This window comes from Crocuta crocuta, unplaced genomic scaffold (assembly GCF_008692635.1).
Source record: "Crocuta crocuta isolate KB4526 unplaced genomic scaffold, BGI_CrCroc_1.0 scaffold15, whole genome shotgun sequence".
In the NCBI taxonomy this organism is placed as follows: Eukaryota; Metazoa; Chordata; class Mammalia; order Carnivora; family Hyaenidae; genus Crocuta; species Crocuta crocuta.
In genome coordinates, this window is record NW_027530508.1 from 1,664,610 (window position 1) to 1,690,590 (window position 25,981).

General features: G+C 39.7%; 1 protein-coding gene across 1 annotated transcript in view; it reads left to right on the forward strand.

Annotated features, from left to right (window-relative positions):
* Nucleotides 1–33: 33 nt before the first annotated feature.
* Nucleotides 34–25,981, forward strand: part of DNAAF9 (dynein axonemal assembly factor 9) — a 133,268-nt gene continuing 107,320 nt past the window's right edge. The window contains exons 1-4 of the mRNA XM_077767045.1: nt 34–155; nt 788–904; nt 20,243–20,322; nt 23,084–23,203. Of these exons, the coding sequence (XP_077623171.1) occupies nt 34–155; nt 788–904; nt 20,243–20,322; nt 23,084–23,203 (439 nt within the window). The remainder of the gene's footprint in view (nt 156–787; nt 905–20,242; nt 20,323–23,083; nt 23,204–25,981) is intronic.

Below are 25,981 nucleotides of genomic sequence, written 5' to 3' on the forward strand. Positions count from 1 at the left end.
GGTGGCCCCTCCAGCCGCAGGGCGTGGTCCGACATGGCTTCCTTGCAGATGGTTTTCCCTAAACGGCTGCCAGAGGAACGTTTCCCCAGGAACGGCGCCCTGTGTAGCGGCTCCCACAATGGCTCCCCTGCAGACGACTCCACAGCGGCTCCTCTGTAGACCCCCTACTATGACATCCCCACCCCCGTAGTTTCTCCCAGAAAAGACATCCCTGTGGAGAACCTCCGCAGTGGGTTCTCTGTGCGTAACCCACTTGCCTTTCCCTTGGAATATTTCCCCCCGAAAGGATTATGTATGGAGACACCCCGCTCCTACAGTAGCTCCCCTAGGTAGAACTCCCAAATAGATTCCTCCAGAAACGGCTTCCGTGTACTCTCCCCTACAGTAGGTCTCCTCTAGAGCCTTTCCCCTTGACAGCAGCGTCCCTAAAAAGTGCCCCCCTTCTGCCTCCTGCATATACACACGCTGACAGCATCTTCGCTGTTGCGCGTCCCCCCACCTCCCCGTGCCCCAGCCTGCATCGCGACGCTCCTTCATTCCACAATAGGGAGCTCAGGTTGGGGGGAGGTGGAGGTCATTAGGCTCGCAGGAGAGAAAACTAACCGGATGAATAGGAAAAAGAGGCCCAGAACCCCCGAAATTAGCGGACCCCAACCCCTGAGGAATTGGCGGACCCCAAGCCCCTGGGGTTAGAGACCCAGCCCCTGAGTGCCTCGGTATGGGGGTATTGGGGAGGGTCCCGCCCCCTTTCATTATAGGAAGACCCATTTCCGATTTCTGCTCCCAGTGCCTTTGGGGCTGACCTTGATAGTCTGGGCATTGTTTGCGAAGGAGCTGTTATGGGGCTGCTAGCAGAATATGGAGGTTGGAATGAAGGAGCATTTGCAGCAGAGATCGTTGAGAGGCAAGAAAGGAAAGAGAGAGACATCGGCTTTGGGATTGCTAAACTGTCTTTAAATCAGAAGAGAGGGTTTTTTGTTTTCCATTTTCTGTATTTTAGCAGTTTAGCAAAGAAAATCTGTTCCCTTGAAAGAAAGTTGTTAACTTACATGTTAAAATGGCTTTTCTTGTATCCTTGTTATGGTACTTAAGGCATTGTATTTTTAACTTTTTGCTAGCCAGTCTGTTTTTTTGTTTGGTTTTGTTTTGTTTCAACAAGAACTAAATCTTAGAATCCTGTACCTCTCTCACTTCCTGGCATTCCTTCCCCCACTCCAGCAACTAATGCACAATTGTTGAATGAATAAAGAATGGAGGAGGTAGCGCTAGATACCCATTTGCATTTGGGAGTCCTAATTTGCTTCAAATTTGGCAGGTGACATTGTTTGAACTCCTGTGCTGCCCTTCAGTGGAATTCCTTGTGTTCCCAGTGTTTAGCTGCTTATGGTAATCATCTCCAATCTGTCCTAACATTTTTGGCAGCCACTTTCACTGTTAGAAAATATTTGAACTTTGTACAGAATAGAAACTGCAGAGGATACTTTTTTTTTTTTTTAAGTAGGCTCCATTCCCAACAGTGGGCTTGAACTCAGGACCCTGAGATTAAGAGCTGCATGCTTTACCTGCTAAGCTAGCTAGACACTGCTGCACAGGATATTTTAGAATTTGGAGCAGCCATCCGTTAAATCTAAGCTCTCTGTAGACTTGGGGTTCATCCTAGATCATCTTCAGCTCAGGAGTCTTGAGTCTTTGAAACTTTTAGGAGAAAAAAGCTTCTCAGTGAAATCCACCTCTGACTGCTGCCTTTCTGGTTTCTAGGAGCATGACAGTGCACAGGATTTTTTTTTTTAAATAGTGTTTTTATGTTAGATTAATGTTGGCTAACTTTGCTAATCATAAACTCTGAGTCTTAAGTAGTTTGAGTGAAACTTGGTCCTCAGACAAAGGATAGTGCAAGGAACCCCAAGGCCTGGCTGTTCCATATACCTTTGGTAAAAGAAATTTAGTCAAGATTCCCCTCCTTTATCCTACCTCCACAGAGCTGAACAAGCTTTTCTTACCCCTTTAAGCCCTACCCTGACTTTTGACATTGAGTGGCAGCTATGGGCTCCGCACTTTCCTGTCACTCATATTTGGCTGCCTTGCTGCACTCTAACTCCTGACTGATGAAAGAGGCAGGCCTAACTGGTGAAGTTACATTCCTAAAGACCCATAGATAGTAGTTTGGAAGTGTGTGGTTCTATTCTAGCAATGGAGTTCATTTTCAAAGATGAAGAATAGAGATCAGGAGTTAAAATGATGCTTAGAACTAGAAGCTTCTTTATCAGGATGTGGTAGTCATCAGTGTTGCCCATCAACTATTTTTGGCTTCCACCTCCTGGGCATGTGCTGCAATTATACTTGTTTGCCCCCTTGAAGTTGGGTATGGCCTTATGAGTTCTTTTTAATCAGTGAAATGTGCTCAGGAATGGTAAAAGCTTCTGGTGCGTAATTTGCCACTATCATTCCCTCTATTGTGACTGTTGGGGCTTCAGGTGGTAGCTTGCCCATTAGTCTGGCAGCCAGAGCAAACCTCCAGGTGACCTATGTTTAACATGCAGAGAAAGTAGTGAACCTTCGTTGTTTCAAGCCACTGAGGTTTTGCAGTTAGTACTGACTATCTTGACTTATATAAAGAAACCAGTGTAATTAGCTGAAATATGTTTTCCTCCAAAAATCTTTTTCTGCAGAGGAACCTGATCCTGCTCAGGACTTGTTTGTTAGTTTAAATTTTACTGCTCTTTATATACATAACACCTGTGCTAGGTGTTGTGGCTTCAGACAAACAAGGCAGGCCCCTTACCCTCAAAGAGCTCCTTTATAAGTCGAAAGAGACAGAAACAGTAAAAATCATAATAAAGAGTGTTGAGAAATAAGCACAAAGGAAGAAAAAGGGCTGAAAGAACAATAATGTAAGAAGATATAGTCAGTTTTTTGTTGTTGTTTTTTTTTTTTTTACAAATAGTTTATTGTCAAGTTAGTTTCCACATAAAGATATAGTCAGTTTTGAGCTCAACTGTTGGAAGGATGAAGTTGCTTCTTACTGATACTGGAAACACTGGAATTAGAGCAGGTTTGTGGAGAAAATAGAGTTCAGTTTTAGCCTTATTCATTTTGAGTTGTCTAATAGATATCCAGATGGAAATATTGGATCTGGAGTTCAAGAGAAAGACTGCAACTGGAAGTACCATACTGATGACTCTCACATTTTTATTTTATCTATGAGACTGGATAGAGATCCAGGAAGTAAATGTAGATAGAGAAGAAGACCAATGTCCAAGTCCCAGGAATATCCCATATAGGAAAGACAGTGTAGAAATGGTTTCCAAATCCTAATGGATAGTGGCTTCCCACTTTTGAGACAGGGAAAAAAAATACAGGACACTCATGAAAAGCCAAATGACAGATACTGTCATTTGGCTTTCTGTGATGGGCTGGTGAGGATTAAGAATAGACTATTAGGTTTGTTAACATGGAGGTCATTGGTGACCTTGACAAGAGCAGATTTGGTGTAGTGGGTTTAAGAGAAAGTGGGAAAAGAACTGAAGACAATGAATATAGATAGCCATAATGATATTGTTTCAAGGATTGAAGAGCAGAGCCCTAGGGGGATGGCTGTGACAGACAGCAGAATAATAGGGTGTGGCTAAGAGAGAGCAGAGTAATAAGGCTGTGGTTGGAAGAGTGGAAGTGTTAGTTCTTTTTGGTTTTAGGTGGGCAGACATTATAATCCACCTGAAAATGTTTAAGATGATTGGGAATGACGGTGTACAGAAGGGAAAATTGCAGGGGTGAAGTCCTTGAGCAGGTGAGAGGGAATGGGATCTAGGACATAGATGAATATGTTGGCCTCAGACTAGATAGGTACATGGACAGTTCATCTGTGATGAGTGTATGGACTCGGATGCTGGTGGTTTGGTGATCAAGAAACTAAAAATCTTTAGGGAATGTGGAGAACTGAATGACCCAGAGGTTTGTAGGGTTTTTTTTTTTTAAATGTTTTATTTATTTTTGAGAGAGAGAGAGAGAGATGGCGTGAGCAGGGGAGGGTCAGAGAGAGAGGGAGATACAGAATCCGAAGCATGCTTCAGGCTCTGAACTAGCTGTCAGCACAGAGCCTGACGCGGGGCTTGAACCCATGAGCCATGAGATCATGATCTGAGCCGAAGTCGGATGCTTACCCAACTGAGCCACCCAGGCGCCCCGGTTTGTAGGTGTTTATAACAAGAAGGGATAGTGGAAGAAGGGATAATGGGTGGTTATTGTTGGATGACATGAAGAAATCAGCCAAAATAAAATAAAGCAAAAAGTTAAATAAATGAATTGTCTCAAAACCAGAGGGCATGAGTTTCCAGATTAAAAGGACTCTCCAGTAGTCATGCACAACTATTTTAAAAATATCCCTGCCAAGGTAGAACATCATGCAATTTTTGAGCACTATAAAGATAAAAGAATATCTACAAATCACATAGATAGGGTCAGGAATCATAGGATTGTAGCAAGATTGGAAACTAGAAGCTAATGGAGAAGCAGTGCCTTCTGAAGGAAAATGGATTCCTACCCAGAATTCTGTATCCAGACATACTCTTAGGCAGATGTAAGGATGAAAACATTTCACACATGCAAATTCTCAAAGTTTGACCTTCCACACACCCTTCATTAAGAAGCCACTGGCACAGGGGTGCCTGGGTGGCTCAGTTGGTTGAATATCCAAGTCATTTCAGCTCAGGTCATGATCCCAGGGTTGTGGGATTGAGCCCCACGTAGAGCCCTGCTCAGAGCGTGGAGCCTGCTGGGGATTCTCTCCCTCTCTCATTCTGCCCCTCTCCATGTTCTCTCTCTCTCTCTCTCTCTCTCTGTCTCTGTCTCTCTGTCTCAAGAAAAAGAAAAAAACACTGGAAGATTTGCTCTAGCAAAGCAGTCTGATGAAGGGGTTCTTGTGTTGGGAATCATCTATAAGGGACTCATAAGCAAGGGCTTTCTTTGTTACCCCTGGAAATTACCAAGGGGATGGGAGCATTTTTTATTATAATTTCCCACATTGCTTACCCTAGTACTTAGATCAATGTGTGGCACATAGACAGCATTCACTAAATATGAATTGCTGTTGTAAGCTGTTATGAAATATTGCTTGCACTAATTATTTAGTGAATGAATAGAGAATAATTACAGTTGAAGCTGTGGGCTATGTTAAATTTCAGGAGTGTTCAGAGAATGAAGAATCACATGTGAGCTAGATGGTGAGAAGTGGTTCACCACAGTGATGTTCTTATAGAGTGCCTATAGTAAAGCCTCACAGAACCAAGTTATCTCTTCAGGAGATGTATAATTGACCAGTGGCCAATACTCCTGATACTCTTCCAGTTTACAGATCTACAGAATAATTGCTATTGTACACATAATCCTGCCTTGAGGAAACTCAGAATGCAAAGCAAGGCTTTGACTTTGTATACCTGAAAATGCAAAACTTTACCTCCTATACTTGCTTAGATGCTGGACAGGGAGGGTTGGTGTGGTGCATATAGAAGCAAAGAGGGTTTGCTAGTTAGTTAGCCTTTTATGGTCTCATTTCTGGCCCAGAGGTAGAGGTCTGAGTATTTGCCTCTTTACTTGTGTCTAGGATGATCATGTACTAAGGACTCTTATTCAGTGAATATTCTGGCATTAATAGTGCACAGTATCTTGATAATGTTTCCTAGTTTCCTAGCCTTTAGGCTTGTCTATGATGTTCTAATTTTAAGAGAAGAGTGAATGAGATGCAGATGCCCTCCAGAGTTAGACAGCTTAAGTTGTTGTTTTTGCCCTGAAAGTTTAAAGAAAAAGAAAAGAAAAAGCAGAGTTTGCAACTGAGTTTAAAATTTTTATCTTTGGGTGTCTCAGTTGTTTGAGCATCCAGCTCTTGATTTTGGCTTAGATCATGTTTTCACAGTTTATGGGATCTAGCCCCAAGTTGGGCTCTGTACTGGGAATGTGAAGCCTGCTTGTGATTCTCTCTCTCTCTCTCTCTGCCCCCTCCTGCTCATACTCACTCACACACTCTCTCTCCCTCCCTTCCTCTCCTTCTCCCCCCCCCCCAAATAAATACATATTGGGGCACCTGGGTGGCTCAGTTGGTTAAGTGTCCAACTTTGGATTAGGTCATGATCTCACTGGGCTCTGTGCTGACAGCTCAGAGCCTGGAGCCTGCTTCTGAGTCTGTGTCTCCTCTCTCTGCCCCTCCCCTGCTCATGCTCTGTTTGTCTCTCTCTCTCTCTCTCTCTCTCTTAAAAATAAATAAACATTAAAAAATTTTTTTAATGTTTTAAAATTTTTGATCTGTGATTTTAAGCCCCGGTATGAGGAAAAGTCAGCTCATTTGGTATGCTTTTTATTTTTAGCTTCTTATTTTGAAATGATTTTAATTTTTTAAAATGTTTTATTTATTTTTGGGGGCGGAGGGAGAGAGAGAGAGCATGAGCAGGGGAGGGTCAGAGAGAGAGGGAGACACAGACTTTGAAACAGGCTCCAGGCTCTGAGCTGGCAGAGCTGGCAGAGCCTGATACGGGGCTCGAACCCACGAACCGTGGGATCATGACCTGAGCCAAAGTCGGATGCTTAACCAACTGAGCCACCCAGGTGCCCCGAAATGATTTTAGATTTATAGATGAATTGCATATATGGTAGAGTGTTTCTATATAGCCCTCATCCAGCTTACTCTGATGTTAACATCTTACATATAACCATGTGCATTTATCAGAATCCTGGTATAATGCTTTAGTTTACTAAGTAACTTTTGTTTACTTGGTGTTTAGCACTCCAGAGTATTTATTTGAATTTCTTCAGTTTTCCCACTAAATGTCTTTTTTCTACTCCAAGATCCAACCAAGGATCCCACATTGCATTTAGATTTGGCATGCATTTAATAGTTAAAGAAGTGAGAGTGAAAAGTAATTGTGGATGCTTTCTGAATGAAGACTTGTGAAACTGACTTTACAAAGAGCAGATTGTGTGAGGAAATGCTCAGAGAAAGCTGGGGGAAAGGAAGAAAATGGAAAATAAGATGTTGTTACAGTAGGGTATCGTGAACAGACTTCAGATAACATTTTCCATGTGTGGTAGGTAGCATTTTCTGAAGTTCTTGAATTCAGTTTGCATAGTATTTTATATACCCTAGTTCATGAAATATGTGTAGACATAATTGCAATTGGGCACCACTTTTAACCATTTTAGATAACGTGGCCTATCGGTTAAGAACTATGTTTGCTAGCTGGTAAAAGATGCTTAACAGTAATGACTTAACTTTGAGGTTTATGTCGTAGAAAAGATGTCTGTCTAAGGAGAGTAGGCTAGTCCTGGTATAAAGTCGTCGGGGAGGGAACCAGGCCTCTTCTGTGTATTTTGATATTCTTAGCAAGTGGATTCCATGACTTCATGGTCACAAAATGGCTGGAAGAATTCCAGCTATCATGTCTGTCAGGCAAGGGGCAAGAGAAGGGACAGCTCTCCTAGTTAAGTTGGTTCTTTCTCTTCAGAGAGTTTCCCCAGAAAGTTACACATGATAGCTTCTTTCTGCATATCTCCTTGGTTAGCTCTAGAAGCAGAGGGACTGGGCGATGGCTTGCCCTAAATAAAATTGGAGTACTGTGAGTGAAAAAGGGGAGAATGGATATGGATGAGGTAAGTGATTGTCTTTCCCACAGAGAGGTAGCATCATGGAATGAAAGTTACATTACTTAGGATTACTAATAGCTTTGGTGAGCTATATCAAAGTGCTGGGAGAAAATGAAAGTCATTAAATAGCTGATGATATCAGTGAATTTCTCATTCATACCTCTGTGTGTATGTGTGTGTCCTTTCAGTTTACATATTGATTGTCAGTGGTTAACCATGTTTTGACCATGAAGGTGGTAGTGTTGGCTTTGCTTTCTCCATTGTAAGTTGTTGCTCCAGCAAAGACGTCAGTGGGAAATATTTCTTGCCTTGCTGCACATCCTGTCTTCTTGCCTTTCTTCCAAGTCTCTAGTTTTTTTTATTATTGTTTTGTGGTTTTTTTTAGTTTATTTGTTTATGATGTTTATTTTTGAGAGAGAGAACATGAGCAAGTGTGGGAGAGGGGCAGAGAGAGAGAGAGGGAGACACAGAATCCGAAGCAGGCTCCACGCTCTGAGCTGTCAGCACAGAGCCTGATGTGGGGCTTGAACCCACAAACCATGAAATCATGACCTGAGCCGAAGTAGGATGCTTAACTGACTGAGCCATCCAGGCGCCCATAAGTTGTTTTTTCAGTAACCTCTACACCCAACATAGGACTCAAATTCACAACCCCTAGATCAAGAGTCACATGCTCCACTGATTGAGCCAGCCAGGCGCTCCTCAAGTCTCTGGTTTTGCAAGGGGAGTAAATAATTGCCACTTTTACTCAGAGCCAAGTTTCTTAAACCCTAGTGGTCCTACAGTAGCTTCTTTTAATCAGTACCTAAAGATAAGGCTTGTTTGTATTACTCCTGCAGTTGATTTCCCCCTAGCATTTATTATGAAAATGTTCATAAGCACAGAAAAATTAAAATTGTTCAGTGACATTTATGCATATCCATACTTAGAGTCTACGCTTAATATGTTTGGTATATTTGCCTTATACCTCCATCCCTCTATCAGTCCATTCTATATTTTAATGATCTTTTTTTAAAAAAAAAAATTTAATGTTTATTTTTGAGAGGGAAAGAGACAAAGCACAAGTGGGAAGGAGCAGAGAGAGAGAGGGAGACAGAATGCAAAGTAGGCTCCTGGCTCCCAGCTGTCAGCACATAGCCCGACGTGGAGCTCAAACTTATAAACCGCAAGATCATGACCTGAGCTGAAGTTGATGCTTAACTGACTGAGCCACCCAGGCGCCCCATAGAGTTTAATGATTTTTAAAGTAAGTTGTAGACTTCAGTATGCTTCAACCCTAAATGTTTCCTGCAATTGATTTTGTATTAACAAGAATGCATTCTTTTGCAAATAACAGAAACGCAGCTCAAAGGCTTTAAGTAAAAAGAATGTATTGCCTTATTTGGTTGGGATAAATAATGGGTAGATAGACTTGTAGGAAGAAATACAGAAACTAGGGCCTCAGAAACTGGAACCAACATTCTTTTATCAGAATATTGTCTTTCACCATGTCGCCCCAAATCCACATTCTTCCTACACTATGACCGTAGAGGCCATTTCTCTTCCAAGTCTAAAATGGGAAATCCGGGGTGCCTGGGTGGCTCAGTCGGTTAAGCATCTGACTTTGGCTCAGGTCATGCTCTCACGGTTCTTGGGTTCAAGCCCCGCATCAGGCTCTGTGCTGACAGCTCAGAGCCTGGAGCCTGTTTCAGATTCTGTGTCTCCCTTTCTCTCCTACCCTCCCCTGCTCATGCTGTCTGTCTGTCTCTCTCTCTCTCTCTCTCTCAGAAATAAATGCATGTAACACTTTAAAAAAATAAATGGGAAATCCTTGGCAAGGCTTCCAGTTGCTCTGGCTTGCTCCTGGTTATGCCCTGGGTAATTGGAAACTGTGGCTGAGAAGGTGTGCAGTGTATGTTACGAGGGGAGATAGAAGTGGAAAGTATGCCGAGTTAGGTATGTAACTCAGAAAACCTTCCTGCTTGTTTTCTGAAGTTGGCATAATCCTAGTACTTTTGAGAAGGAGAACACAAAAGAGAACTACAAATGCAAAAAACCTACATTAAATAATAGTATATTGAATCTGAAAGTATGGTAAAACAACTTTATACACAAGTTGGATTTGTCCCAGAAAGCAAGACTCGTTCATCATTAGGAAATCTATTAATAAAACTAACAGACTACTAGATGCCCCCCCCAAGCTACTTAAACTTTAATATTCATTCCTGATTTAAACCAACTAACATAGTAAGGTTTCAGCTAATATAAGATAAGGAAAAGAAATAATCATCTCCTGCCCATATTAAAGCAGTAGGCTCTTCATTGTTCTCTCAGTTTCAACCGTTGTCCTCCTTTGGTCTGTTTTCAAAACAGTAAATAAAGTGATCTTGTAAAAATAGAAGTCATCTCATAAAAGTCATCTCTCTTTTAAACACTCCAAGAAAAACATCCAATCGTGAACTACAAGACTCTAATCTGTTTTCCACCTTTTTTCCCCCTCATCTCCTATTAACTACTGTCTTCCTTACTTTGCTACAAACACAGGTCTCAGGGACATTCCTGCTTCTGGGCCTTTGCACTTGCCGTGCAGCTTTGCTCTCTAGCTTCCTTTAGGTCTTTATGCATATATCCTCTTGGTGAAGACTTTCCTAATCTCTCTCTTTAAAACTGCAACCCACCCTTCTCTTAGACTCCCAGTCCTTCACTTATCGCCATGTGACAAATGTATTTTTCTTATTTGTTTTGTTTATCTCTCCTTTCTCCCCAACCCATTTCCCAATTAAAATGTAAGTTCTGACATTTTCATCCCGAGGGTTTTTGCCCTTTTATTCATTGCTTAATCCCCCCCAGGCTCTTAAACAGCCAATGCCTGACACATGGTAGGTGCTCAATAAAAATGTGAAGAATTAATGTGTTGAAATAAAAGCTGTAAATATTGAAAAGAAAGAGATAAAAATACTATAATTTACTACTTGGAAAACATTGGTAATAGGTAAAACTATTAGAGCTAACAAGTTTATCAAATTGTTTGAAAAAGGTGATGGACTCAAGATCACATTCAAAATGGGAACAAAAACCATAACATACCTATGAGTCAACCTAATAAGGAATATGTAAAGCTTATGTAAATAAAAATACAAATCGTGGGGTGCCTGGGTAGCTCAGTAGGTTAAGCATCCAACTTCAGCTCAGGTTGTGATCTCACAGTTTATGGGTTCGAGCCCCGTGTCCAGCTCTATGCTGACAGCTAGCTCAGAGCCTGGAGCCTGTTTCAGATTCTATGTCTCCCTTTCTCTCAGACCCTCCCCTACTCACGCTGTCTCTCTCTCTCTCTCTCTCTCTCTCTCTCAGAAATAAATTAAAAGAAAAAAACAAAAAACAAATCTTGACAGAAGTGCACAGAACAGGAGAGGAGTGAATGGGGAAATACATCGTGTTCCCGAGTGGGGAGCTCAGTGCTGACCAGATTGTATGATCACAATACAAATTCTCAGTGTGAATTTTTCTGGAACTTGTCAAGCTGATTTTATAATTCGTCTTAAAGAGAAAATGTTCAGTAAAAGCCATAGGATCTTTGAAACAATGATAGAAAGACTTCACTATCAGATGCAAAAATTATCTATTACAGAGTTCAAGTAATAACATAAAACTCTGTTTATTGTTTTAAGTGTACTCTGTGAGAATAAATAGATCAAATAAGGATTGAAAATATGGATCCAGTTTTATATAATAATTTATCATACGCTAAAAGTGGCATTCTATATCAGAGGATTAAAAGGATCAGTATGTAGTCTTGGGACATTTGTTTATATTTTGAAGGAAAAATACAGTTATATTCCTACTTCACAAAGTAAAAAAGCAAATTCCATAGGAATAAAGAGCTAAATGTTTCAAATACGCAAATAAAATGAACTAATTGGCATTTTATTATTTCTTAAATAATAGTGGGGAAGACACAAAAGGAAGACCTAAAATTCCTAAGCCTACAAGTAGAATTAGATGGATTTGGTTCTATAAAACTTGACAGCTCCTGCAAGAAAAAGATACCATAAACAAAGTCTAGAAGTTTAGAGAAAATAGTTGCAACATATGACCAAAACACAACTTTTAAAATATGATGGGATATATAAATTGTGCAGACCTCCCCATGACTAAATAGAAAATGGGTAATGAATAAGAATAGGCATTCACAGAGGTGACTGGGTGGCTCAGCTGGTTGGTTAAGCATCTGATTTAGGCTCTTCATGATCTCAAGGTTCTTGAGTCCAAGTCCCACATCCAGCTCTCTGCTGTAGGCACAGAGCCTGCTTGGGATTCTCTGTCTCCTCTCTCTGCCCCTTTCCTACACATGTGTACTCTCCCTGTATCAAAAATAAACCTGAAAAAAAGCATTCGTAGAAAAATGTAAATGATCAGTAAACATTTGACAGTCTCTCTAGTGATTAGGGGAAAATGTAAATTATGAAAATAAAAATTCTCACCATTAACATTAATTGAAAAGTATAACAACACATGGCTTAGAAAGTTGTGGGGAAACTGGTATTCTGGTATGTTGTAGGTGGCTGTTTTAAGAAAACATTTGGCAGGGTGCCTGGGTAGCTCACTGGGTTAAGAGTCTGACTTCGGCTCAGGTCATGATCTCACGGTTCGTGGGTTCGAGCCCTGCGTTGGACTTTGTGCTGACAGCTCAGAGCCTGGAGCCTGTATCAGGTTCTGTCTCCCTCTCTCTCTGACCCTCCCCTGCTCACCTGTCTCTCTCTCTTTCTGTCTCTCTTTCTCAGAAATAAATAAAACATTAAAAAAATTAAGAAAACATTTGGCAGGATCTATCAAAATTTTAAATGCAGGTACCTCAACTTGTTAGTGCTACTTTTTAGGTCTCTACCTTGCAGAAACTTGTGCCAAAGATAGATATAGTTATTCTTCGAAGCATTGTTTGCTATTCAAAAATAATAAATATCCTGAATGTGCAGTCATAGTGGCTAAAAAAAAAAAATACAGTACAGCACTTTAAAAAATGCAGTTGAGTTCTGTGTACTAACTTGGAAAGTTCTTAAGGTATACAGTTAAGTGAAAACATGTTTCAGAGCAGTTATGTATCCCATGATTATGATTTCATGTAAAAACAATCCACCCCCCAAAAAAGCCTCACCCAAGCTATATGATACTGAGAGATTCACGCCAAACTGTTCACAACAGTTTTCTATAGTGTGAATAACATTGGTATGAGCATTCACTTTGTAAAACAATCAAAACACAAAGCACACAGAATGTAAGGACAGTATATTCGTTAATTATTTAATTTTGAAAATAAAACAGTTAACTTATGGAGAAAAGATGGGCAAAAATAAAATTTTCAGGTTTTTTTTTCCCCTTCACTTCCAGGGAATCAGGATAATGAAATATAAACGGGAAAATATACCTGGCTGTGTATATAGTAACTTATGAAAGCAGTGACCAATGAATGAACTATTACACATAAACTAAAGATGAGAAAAATAGATGACTGTTTAGAATTCAGAAATACTGTTTTTGTAGCAAACTTTATTGTCAGGAAATCACTGGTGTAGCAGAAAGGAAAAGTTCACACATAGGGTATCTGATGCTGGCTCACGTTCTGGTGTTGCTAATCTTTACTCAGCCTTGTGATTTTGGGTAAACTTTTTCTGTTTGGGTCTTGGCTGCTTCACTTTATCCTCTATCATGTCTAGATTTTGAGTCTGAATCGAGGGAAGTTAGAAATAATGTATAGTATACCAGCAGCATATTGGGCAGAAACTACTACAGTCTCTGCTGAGACTACAGATGTTCTAAAAGAGGAACTTTGTAAAGTGGTGGTGACCACAGGCCATCTGCCCATGATGTGCCAGCTGTGCTCAGGTAAACTAGAAGCTAGATGGCAGTGCTCTTGCTGGACTTGGTATATGTTGAAAAGTTTTCTTTTGGGGCGCCTGGGTGGCTCAGTCGGTGAAGCGCCTGACTTCAACTCCAGTCATGACCTCATGGTCTGTGAGTTCAAGTCCTGCGTTGGGCTCTGTGCTGACAGCTCAGAGCCTGGAGCCTGCTTCAGATTCTGTGTCTCCCTCTCTCTCTGCCCCTCCCCGCCTCATGCTCTGTCTTTGTCTCTCTCTGGAAAATGAATAAACCTTAAAAAAATTTTTTAAGTTTCTTAAAAAACAAAAAAGACTGGTGGATATACAGCAAGCTCTGTGGTGAATTCTAGGGGTGAGGAACAATGACAATTTTAGTTACATAATGTAATATTCCTTTTTTTTTCATCAAAAAAAGGATAATATGTATTTTACATGTGGCACTGAGGTATATAAAAGCAAGTAAGTATGCCAAAATGTTGATAGAGACTAATTCTGGGTGCTGGGAATATGGGTGATTGTGGTTTTCTCCATACTTACTGAGGTTTTTTAATAGGTAAGTATTTCAGTAAGTGACAAGTTTAATGCTTCAGTGACAAATAATAGGCTATGTTCTGGTTAAAAATTAAATTTGGGAAGCAGGAAAATGTGTAAAAAACTGAATTTAGGTTTACTCATGTGACAAGAAAAGAGATACTAATTAGGATAATGTTTTACTCTGGGAAAAGGAAAGTCTTTCTACATTTTATATGCTTCCACTTTATTTGGCCAAGCTACTTGTGGAAAAGAAACGCTTTTTGCTCCCGTTCTCAGTATTGTCTTGGCTTTCCACAGCAGTAGTTGGGGGAGCTGTTTGTGTCCTGGTCACATGACCTAGTCATGCTTTTTGTCACTGGCTGTAGTTAGTTTGAAAACCAAGGAGCTCTGGTAACCTTGGCAGTCAGTCGGTCTGCTGTTCGTTTAGGTTAGGAAATGGGCCAAAGGACCAACTTGATGAAATATTTCTGGTGCAGGGAATGATTGCAAGATTGGTCTTGTATTAAAAATGAAGAAGGGGGAGGGGCAGATAGTTTCCCAAGGAAAGAAGGTTTCTTAGTTTAATTTTGATTATCTTGCAGTTTCTGTTCTGCTTCTAAAAACCCTAAAGTTACTCCATGTGACTCCCTTAACCTCCAGCCCCAGACTTTTATTAAGAAAATGTTCAAGTAATACAGAAAAGGTGAAGGAATAGTATAGTGAAGACTTGATTTACCTACCATTTAGAGACAATAATTTTTAACATTTTGCCATGTATGTTATCTTTATTTTTCTTCTACGCATTTTTTTCCGGTTAAGCCCTTTCCAAGTGAGTTATAGACATCATGACACTTCTAAGTACTTCCTCGTGTATCTGCTTAAAAAAAAGACATTCTAGGTATAACCACAATAACATCTCACTAAGAAACTTAACTAATTCCTTACTACCATCAAATTCCCAGTCCATATTCAAATTTTCCCAGATGTCTCATGGGTATTTACTGTTTTTGTTTTTAATAAAATTAAGGTTTTTACATTGTATTGTTACTGTTGAATCACTCACATTAGAAGCATTCTCCCTCTTTGTTCTTCTTGTTTTACATGACGTTGACTTTTTTTTAACTTAAAATTGTTCTTAATTATGCTAAAATAACTAACAAAATTTACCATCTTAATCATTTTTAAATGTACAGTTTAGCGACAGTACATTCATATTGTTGTATACTCACCCACAGAATTCTTTTTGTCTTATAAAGCTCTGTACCTGTTAAACAGTAACCCCACCTCTTTCCCCCAGCTCAAAACTACCACTCTACTTTGTCTCTATAAATTTGACTGTAGTAAATATACCTCATAAAAATGGAGTCATGTAGGGGCGCCTGGGTGGCTCAGTCGGTTAAGCACCCGACTTCAGCTCAGGTCATGATCTCATGGTTCGTGGGTTCGAGCCCCGTGTCGGGCTCTGTGCTGACAGCTAGCTCAGAGCCTGGAGCCTGTCTTCGGATTCTGTGTCTCCCTCTCTCTCTGACCCTCCCCTGCTCATGCTGTCTCTCTCAAAAATAAATAAAACATTAAAAAAATTTTTTAAATGTAATCATGTGATATTTGTCTTTTTATGAATGGTTTATTTTTCATTACTATAATCTCAAGTTTTTAGGAATCTCATCTATGTTTTTAGCAAGTTTCAGAATTTCCTCCCTTTTAAGATTGAATGATCCACTGTATGTATGTAGCAGAGTTTGTTTATTCATCTGTTGATAGATAATTTGCTTCTACCTTTTGACGATATATAATGCTGCTATGAACATAGGTATACAAATATCTCTTCAAATCCTTGTTTTCAGGTGTTGTTGTTTTTTTTATTTATACCCAGAAGTGAAATTGCTAGATTATGAGGTAATTCTCTTTTTCACCTTTCCTCACCCCTGCCCCTCTATTTTTAATTTTTGAGAAACTGTCATATTGTTTTCCACAGCGGCTACACTGTTTAACCTCCCACCAGCAATACCCAAAGGTTCCAATTTCCCCCATCCTTGCTTGTGGTTTTCTTTTTAATAGTAACTATTCTAATTTGTGTGGGAATAGTATCTCTTTGTGGTTTTGAGTTGCATTTCCTTTATGAATTGTGATGTTGAACTTCTTTTCATGTGCTTATTGGCCATTTGTATATTGGAGAAATGTATATTTAAGTCTTTTGCCCATGTNTTGCTTTGGCAGCACATATACTAAAACTAGGAGTGCTTTATATATAAGAGGCTAATATCCAGAATTATAGATATAGTTTAACAATATGAAGTCTTCCAGTGTGTGAACATGGATGTATTTCCATTATTGGTATCTTCTTTAATTTCCTTCAGAATTACATATTCTGGATATTAGCCTCTTATCAGGTATATGATTTGCAAATATCTCCTTCCATTCTGTGGATTGCCTTTTCACTCTGTTGATTGTATCCTTTGATGGACATAAGTTTTTAATTATGATAAAATCTAATTTACATGTTTTTTATTTTGTTGTTTGTGCTTTTCGTGTCATGGCAATAAATTGTTGCCAAATTCAGTTTCATGAAGCTTTTTCCTATATGTTTTCTTCTAAAAGTTTTATAGTTTCAGGTTTACGTTTAGTTTTTTTTTTTTCCTGTTTCGAGTTAAATTTTGTTTATGGTGTAATGTAAGGGTCCATATTCATTCTTTTGCATGTGGATATACAGTGTTCCCAAAGCCATTTGTTAAAAAAGTTGTCCTTAGTGCATGGTCTTAGTTCCCTTGTGAAAAATCATTTGACCATGAGGATATTATAATAAGTGAAATAAGCCAGTCACAAAAGTTTATTTCTGAGCTCTCTATTCCATTGTCAATGTATCTGTTTTATTTTTTTTTATTTTTTTTATTTTTATTTTTTTCAGTGTATCTGTTTTATTGCCACGTTGTTTTGATTTCCATAGCTTTGTAGTCACTTTTGTAATTGGGAATTGTGTCCTCAGGCTTGATTCATTTCAATGTTTTTGACTATTCTGGATCCCTTGAGATTTCTTATGAATTTTAGGATGGATTTTTCTATTTCTACAAAAAGCATCATTGGGATTTTGATAGGGCTTATGCTGAATCTGTAGACTGCTTTCTGTAGTATTGACAGTTTAACAATATGGAGTCTCCCAGTGCATCAACATGGATGTATTTCCATTATTGGTGTCTTTAATTTCCAATTGGTGCCTTTAACTGAATGACCCAGTTTCTCTGAATACTCCCCAGGATAATTTTGCTATTATCACTGTTATTTTAGCTTTTCTAATAGATATATAGTAATATCTTGTTGTGCTTTTAGTTTGCATTTCCCTAATGGATAATGATGTAGAACATGTTTTCAGGTGGTTATCTACCATTTCTATATCCTTTTTGGGGAAATGTTTCTTTATACCTTTTGCCCATTTTCTAATTGGATTTAAATTTTTTTACTGTTGTTTTGAGTGTTCTTTATTCTACTTTGTCAAATATGTGCTATGCAAATATAGTCTGCCAATCTGTACCTTGTCTTATTCTCTCAACAGGGTCTTTCACAAAGCAAAAGTTTACAATTTTGATGAAGTCCAGTTTATTGATTTTTTCCTTTCATGCATTATACTTTTGGAATCAAGTCTAAGAATTTCATCAGATCTTACATTCTGAATATTTTTTCTGTTACCTTCTAAAGATTTTAATTTTTTAAATTAATGTTTATTTTTGAGAGACAGAGTGTGAGCAGGAGAAGAGCAGAGAGAGAGAGAGAGAGAGAGAGAGAGAGAGAGAGAGGCACAGAATCCAAAGCAGGCTCCTGGTTTGGTACTGTCAGCACAGAGCCTGATGCGGGGCTCAAACCCACAAACCTGCGAGATCATGACCTGAGCCAAAGTTGGATGCTTAACTGACTGAGCTACCCACGTGCCCCTATTGCCTTCTAAGGATTTTGTAGTTTCACATTTAAATTTTTAAATCTGTGATTTATCTTGAGTTAATTTTTGTGTAAGGTACAAAATTGAGGTTGAGGTTCATGTTTTTGTCTATGGATATCCATTTTCTCTAACACCATTTATTGAAAAGACTATCCTTCCATTGAATTGCTTTTGAACCTTTATCAAAAGTTAACTGGCTCTGTTGTATAGGGCAATTTCTGGCAACTCTGTTCTGTTCCACTGATCTATGTGTCTCTCTCTCAGTACCACTCAGTCTTGATTACTTTAGCTATGTAGTAACTCTTAACATCAGAGTGATTCCTCTCCCTATATTTTCTTCTTCAAAACTTCTTTTTAGGTATTCTAGTTCCTTTGCCTTTCTGTGTAAGTTTTGGACTAATCTTGTCTGTATTTACAGAAAATCTTGGTGGGATTTTGAAGGAATTGTGTTAAACATATACAGTAATTTAGGGAAAATTGACATCTGTACTATCTTTAGTCTTCCAATCCATGAACACAGTGTCTCTTCTCTCTTATTTAATTTCCTTTATTACTGTTTTTGTAGTTTTTAGCATGTAAATCCTCTACATATTTTGTTAAATTTATATTTAAATGACATTGTATTTTTAAATTTGGTTTCCATGGCTTCATTGCTTTGATACATAAATAGAGTTGATATTTATATGTTGACCTTGCAACCTTGTTGAACTCACTTATTAGTTCTAGGATTTTTTTGTAGATTCTGTGAGATCCCCTACATAGGCCATTATGTCATCTGCAAATAAGGATAGTTTTATTTCCTCCTTTTTAATTTGTATGTCTTTTATTTCTTTTTCTTGACTTATTGCATTAGCTGGAACTTCCAGTTATGTTGAATAGGAGTGATGAGAGCAGACTTTTTTTTTTTTTCTTATTCCTCCTTTTAGGGCAAGAACATTCAGCCTTTTGCTATAAAACAGAATCTTAATTCCTACTTCTCTGAGGGTTTTTATTGTGAACAAGTGCAGAAAATGGTTTATCTGCATCAGTTGTACGGTTGTGTGATTTTTTTTCTTCTTTAACCTGTTAATATGATTAATTGATTTACCAGTAATGAACCAGCTTTGTATCCCTAGGATAAACCCTCTTGGTCATGGTGTAAAATTCTTTTTATATGTTGTTGAATTCTATTTACTAATCACTTATTACGGATTTTTTACAGCTATATTCGTGATGGATATTGATCTGTAGCTTTCTTTTTTGGGAGTACTGTCTGGTTTTGATGTTAGGGGCTGTATGTGAACATCTTGAGAGAAGACAGTGATAATGACCACTAAGTCATGGGAGGGATGAGTTGAGGAGTAGAAACATCAGAAAGAATCCAGGGGGTGGAAGAAAGCATTCAGGGAAGAGAAATAGTGTTGTTTGGCTGAATACTGCTGCTTGGGTGAGTATAGGGTGGTGTAATGGAGTGATACAGCAAGGAGTGAGGATGAAATCTGATTGCCATAGATGGGACACTTAGTGTTGTTCGTTTATGGAGGATCTTAATAATAATGTGATAAGGCTGGGAATATTCTGACTGTAGGGAAAAATTAATAGGAGTGTTAGGGAATGAATAGTAGAGGCAGATCCTGAATCTGGGGGTGACAGGAAGAGACCTAGTGGAAGGATCAGTCTGATCCTTGATCACTTGATCAGTCTTGAGCACCTTTTTCTGGGACTACTAGGAAGGAGGAGAGGTTGGTATGGAGAGCATGGAGTCCTTAGAAGTGATATTAATATCAGGGAGTGCCTCCTCTTATACTTCGGGAGGAGGGGGTATCCCTGAGGCCACAGAAATAGGCCTGCACAGAAATGGAAACAAGTACCCTTTGCTAACATTCTCTTTGGGGGTAGTTGTGGTGATGAATCAGAGCTTCATTTAGGTCCTTAAACCAATTTTTTATTTGTTTTTGGCAAACTAATGAGGACCACAGTAAGGGCAAATCAGTGTGGTAACTCTTCTTTGATAATCCTCAAAAATGAGAAGCCATTGGACGGCCCTTGGTCAGCTGCTGAGTCCCAGTCCTGTCCAGCATTGGCTCCATCCTCTATTGAGCCACAGAGCCATGGATTCTCAAGTTTGTAATCAGTAGTTCAGATAAATCAGCAGTTCAGGCTTCAGTTAAATTCTGCATAATCTCTTCCAGAAAACAGAAGAGAAGGGAGTACTTCCCAGCTCATGTCATAGTTCTGATACAAAAACCAGGCAAGGACCAGTTTTCATTCCTAGCGTCATTTCTCTTCCTCATGCCTTCACGTGCTGGCACTCAGGAGCTCATTTCTGTTCTTGTTGCAGCTGCAGCCGACTCCGCCAGGTTCAGAGCATCTTGACCCAGAGCAGCAAGTCTCAACCCGATGGGATCCTCTGCATCCTAGGTCAGTGCTTTTAACAAGCTGGGGCAAATGGGCTTTTGTTCAAGAAAGATATTAATAATAGTATCATTGTGAGATAAGCTTGAGTTAGTGTCCTTCTCCCAGCTCTTGTTCCCTTGAAAACTGTTGCTGTTCTAATGAGGTCAGGTGAGATATCAGTGGGATAAGGACCCACAACCACAGGGCAGTCACTTTGTGCATGGTATCTCATTTCTCCTCACAGCAGCCTTAAAAGGGGGCAGTGTAGTCTCTTTTTTTTTTTTATAGAGGGGGATACTGAGACTCAAGGAGATGGAACAGACTTTTTCAGAACCATAGAGTGGCAGAATTGGGCGTTTATTTGTTAAGGTTTTTTATTATGAAAATGCATCATATAATTTAAAAATTAAGACAATCCTCAAATGAAAATGAACAGAGCTTCCCAACCAACCGGATACGCAGTTCCATTCCCCAGGGATAACATTGTCAATTGTATCTTTTTAAACACAAATGGAAACATTTTATTCATACTGTAATTAACCTAATTTTTAAACTTACACTTGACAGTATATCTTGGAGATTTTTCTGTATCAGATTGATCTTCTTTATTTCATTTTCACTTATATCCGTTGAGTCGTGGAATTGGAATTGTTAGGTCTGGTGGTTTGTCCATCTACCACCTAATTTTCTTCCCAGAAGCAAACTGCCACTAGTTTCTCGTTTGTCTTTCCTCATACATTCGATGCATAATTTTGTATTTTCACTTAGCAGTGCTTGCATTTAGGCTTAGGAGAGGTAGTGTGTAGAGTAGTTAAAAACATGCCCTCTGGAACCAGGCAGGTTTTCGGTTTGAATCCTGGCTCCACTACAAAGCCCAGAGGTTAGCAAGTCTGTATGAAGATAGACTTATGGTAAACCTGGAATTCCCGCCAAAGGTTTCAAATATTTAAACAACATTCATTGAATTCTCTGTCCAGCTGCAACCCTCGAAAGGGTGGGGTCTGTCTTTGCCATGAATTTACCTATGAATAAAACCACCTGTTTGTTGCTGTATTTATGCTCTTATTTCATTTGGCTTTGTCTTTTCCTTTGACATACCATCCCGTCAAAGTTTTGTTTGTTTAGCACTTACGTGCTTTCTGGCAATATAAGGTACTCTAGGCTTATTTTGTGTATTTCCTCCTCCAGTCCTAGAATCAGCCATTTTTACAGGGAGCACTGGGATTCCTTTTCTTGGAGAACGGTGTTAGAAACCAATATCTGGGCATTGGATACACTCTCGTTACTAGATGTCACTGCTTCTAAGCTCTGGCAGCTGACAGAGTAACAAGATATATATGTGTACATTAACTGTAAATGTTATGTACCCATCTGTATGTATATTAAGCTAAATGTGAATTCATATTAATGTCTCCAGCCTCACCAATTACCACATAGATTTTTCTAGCTTCCCCCTGTTGCTTACCTGTAAACTCCTACTTCATCAGTGAGAAACTTGGCACCCATCATCCAGCATCCATTTACTTAATTCTAGTATACATATGCAGCAATATCAGAATTGTTAACCCGTGATACCCTGTGAGAAACAACATTATCACCTTAAGCACAATGCCTGCATATAGTTTCTTTCTTTCGTCTTTAATTTTACATAGTCTTTTTCATGTTAACAATTTATGCAGCTGGAATCCCTGGAAGTAGACATGCTGAAGCTAGGTCTGCCAAGTCCACTGTTTATTTTTTAACTCTGAAGCCCTTTAAACGTTGGGCCTTAGATAGACCAATCCTTTCTGGCTTTTGATTCTTTTTCACCCCTCCCTTGACTGAAGTGTTGAATGAGATAGAACAGGGAGGGCTGTGCTGCTTTAATCTCAACTGAGATGGAAGTTCTCTTATAAGTCCTCTGCTGTAAGCAGTCCTGGGCCCCTCTAGTCTAAGTGACCATTACTTTCTACTTTTCACTTATCTGGATGACCTCTGACAGTCCTCTTTCCCAGGCTCCAGCCATATTTCTATTCTTGGAGCTCTCTCTGCTCCAACTCCTTCTTCAGCCTCAAATAGACAGCTACTGCCTTGCCTGTGAGATGTTCCACAGCTCTGAGCTTTCATGGATCCTCAAGAGCCAGGTAGTACATATGCCCATGCCATTGAGAGGCAGTAGTGAAGGCGGTATTGTTTAATTTTCTGTTTGTCTCTGACCCAACCCCACTAGACTGTAAGCTTCTTGAGGGGCATTTGTAGTCCTGTTCACCACACACTCCAGCATCCAGCACAGGGCTAGACCTTGAGCCTAGTAAATATTTGTGAAATTATGAGTGTCTGTGGTTCCATTCTCTTGTACTTTTTTTCACTTCTTTGAGTTCTTTTCAAACCACCTTAATCTGCCTTTATTTGATCCCCATGTTTTGTTAAAGCTCTCTTTGAAAAGTGAATATTTTCTCTCCCCTATTCCTATTTCAACTGAAAAGTATTTCGTGGTATTTAATCAGCCATCACAGGACCTAGACCATATTTTCTGCTTCATTCTATACTCAAAAATTGCTTTTTGGAAATTAATAGCTTTAATAATGTATACTGTTTGTTTCAACTATATAGATCTTGAAATCCAAATAAGAGTACTGGATGCTTCTTTCACAGAGTTGCTTAGTTTGGTTTCTGGCAAAAAACCAGTGTGAGCTTCTGCCTTTAACGTAACCATCAGGGTTTTGCTGAGCAGGAGAAAATTACTGGGACTTAATTTGCTTCCCATAGTACAGTACAACTTATCAGAACCTTCTTTGCCTTGCAGGAATTGATAGCAGGTACAATGAAGGCTGCAGAGAGCTGGCAAATTATCTTCTATTTGGTTTGTACAATCAGAATGCAAGTGATTTTGAGAAAACAGGGTTTTCTGAAGAAGTTCTAGATGGTGAGTATATGTAGTAGTAAGTAGTATGCTCCTTTTGGTCACCTGCTGGTTGATATGAGACTAGTGACCAGTAGTTTTCAGAATATGTTTAATGGGTAAATTAGCTTTAGGGGAAAAAGTACGTATCAGTTTGGTTTTATATCTTCTTGGCAAAGCACTGTTTTTCCTCTGAATTGCCCACTGCCTGTGTGTCCTGAGAGGTTCAGATTATGTGCTGTTGTCCTGTGAAAGCACACTCAGCTGTGAGTAAAGGATGAGCCTGCAGGCTACTCCTACAAGGAAGATTTCTTGTGGACTTTAGTTTAGGAACAAAGGCTCTTTGTCCTGCTCCATCTTTGCGAACTGTTTTCAGTGTGACTTTAATTCATGAAGATGCCCATGGTTACAATGGAGGCTTTCTGCTTACATTCCCCTTTCTTCAGCTCTGAGACACTCTCCCCGTGTTGATGCTGTTGTGGGCTGATGCCCAGGAGCTGTCTCTGATATCACATACTTAGTCATGACTTGTCTGCCAGATGGGTCAGGAGACACAGGAATAGACAAATCCAGCCGGACAAGAGACAGGCAGCTCTTGTAAAGCAGCCGGGGAGTGCATGAGAGCAAACATCTGCTATAAAGTAATCTTGCAGTGGATGTGGTGCAGTGGGTTTTTTGTTTTTTTTTTTAATGTTTTATTTATTTCAGAGAGAGAGAGACAGCTTGAGCAGAGGAGGGTAAGAGACAGAGGGAGACACAAAATCTGAAACAGGCTCCAGGCTCTGAGCTAGCTGTCAGCACAGAGCCTGACGCGGGGCTCAAACCCATGAGCCGTGAGATCATGACCTAAGCTGAAGTCGGACATGCAACTGACTGAGCCACGTCCGCCCCTAGTACAGTGTTTTTTGTTTTTTTTTTTAATTTTTTTTGTTTGTTTTTAATTTCTAGGAGAGAGAGAGAGAGAGAGAGACAGCGTGAGCAGGGGAGGGTCAGAGAGAGAGGGAATCACAGACTCTGAAACAGGCTCCAGGCTCTGAGCTGGCAGTCAGCACAGAGCCCGACACGGGGCTCGAACCCATGAACCGCGAGATCAGGACCTAAGCGAAAGTCGGACGCTTAACCGACTAAGCCACCCAGGCGCCCCATCTAGTGCAGTGGTTTTAAAGTGGGGACAGTTTTGAGGCGCCTGAGTGGCTCAGTCAGTTAAACGTCTGACTCTTGGGTTTGACTCAGATTATGATCTCATGATTCATGAGTTCAAGCCCCGCACTGAGCTTTGTGCTGACAGTGTGGACCCTGCTTGGGATCCTCTGTCTCACCCTTCCTCTGCCCCTCCTGCATGTGCTTGCTCACTCGCTCGCTCTCACTCTGTCTCTCGCTTTCAAAATAGAAAAATAAACTTTCAAAAAAATTATAAATGGAAGCAGTTTTATTCCCCAAGGGACATTTTGCGATACCTGAAGACATTTTCTATTGTCACAGCTGGGCACATGACTACTAAACAGGTACAGTGCACAGGACAGCCTTCCACAGCAAAGAATGATGGGGTCTGAATTGTCAGTAGTACCAAGGTTACAGAACCCTGGTCTACTGCTTATGAAAATTCTTCTGTGGTAAAATCCTTAATAGTTTTTATCCTTATAGATTGATTAAAGATTTCCTTCTCATTAGGAAGTGCAGACAGGGCAGGCTGCAATTATACCTTCCATTAAATTTCTTTTAATTCGGGGCACCCGGGTGGCTCAGTCAGTTAAGTGTTCGATTCTTGATTTTGGCTCAGGTCGTGATCTCATGGTTCGTGAGTCCCAACCCCGTGTCAGGCTCTGTGGTGACAAATAGAGCCGCTTTGGATTCTTTCTCTCTTCCTCTCTCTGCCCCTCCCCTGCTTGTGCTCTCTCTCTTTCAAAATAAATACATAAACTTAAAAAAAACTTTAAGTTTCTTTTAATTCAAATTTAATTTCAGATTTTGATTTTTGAAAAAAAATTTTTTTTTTTAATATTTTTATTTATTTCTGGGAGAGAGAGAGACAGCGTGAGCAGGGGAGGGTCAGAGAGAGAGGGAGTCACAGACTCAAACAGGCTCCAGGCTCTGAGCTAGCAGTCAGCACAGAGCCCGATGCGGGGCTCGAACCCACGAACCGCGAGATCATGACCTAAGCGAAAGTCGGACGCTTAACCGACTAAGCCACCCAGGCGCCCCGAAAATGTTTCTTTATGCTGTACAGCGTCTACTGGTTTAGAAAGAATTTACCTTGGCAGCTCATTTAGAGTTGTAAGATAGATGCTCCTACCAGCCATACATTTCACTGAAGCCAAGGTTGCTAAGGACAGTATAGTACTGAAATTAAGGAACGTTTAAATCCTCGAAGGTGTGCTTTTTATCATTGTCTTTAACCTGTCACTGGCACAGTGGGTATTTATGAAATGAGAATTTTCTTTAAAAGAATTCTTTGAAGAAAAATAAATCATTAATGAATTGAAAGTGAATTAGTAACTTCATTTTTTTAAATCCAAGTAGTTGGCAAACTGAATCACTGGATTTAAGCATCTATATATTTTTTTGAAGTTTCCTCTTTTAAAAGTCTATTTATTTTGAGAGAGAAAGCACAGGAGCAGGGGTGGGATAGAGAGAGAGGGAGAGAGAATCCTAATCAGGCTCTCCACTGTCAGTGCAATGGGGCTTGAACCCACAAACTAGATCAAGAGTCAGATACTCAACTGACTGAGCCACCCAGGTGCCCCTACCTTTTTTTTTTTTTTTTTTTTTTTTTTTTTTTTTTTTCTTATTCCCCAACCCCTT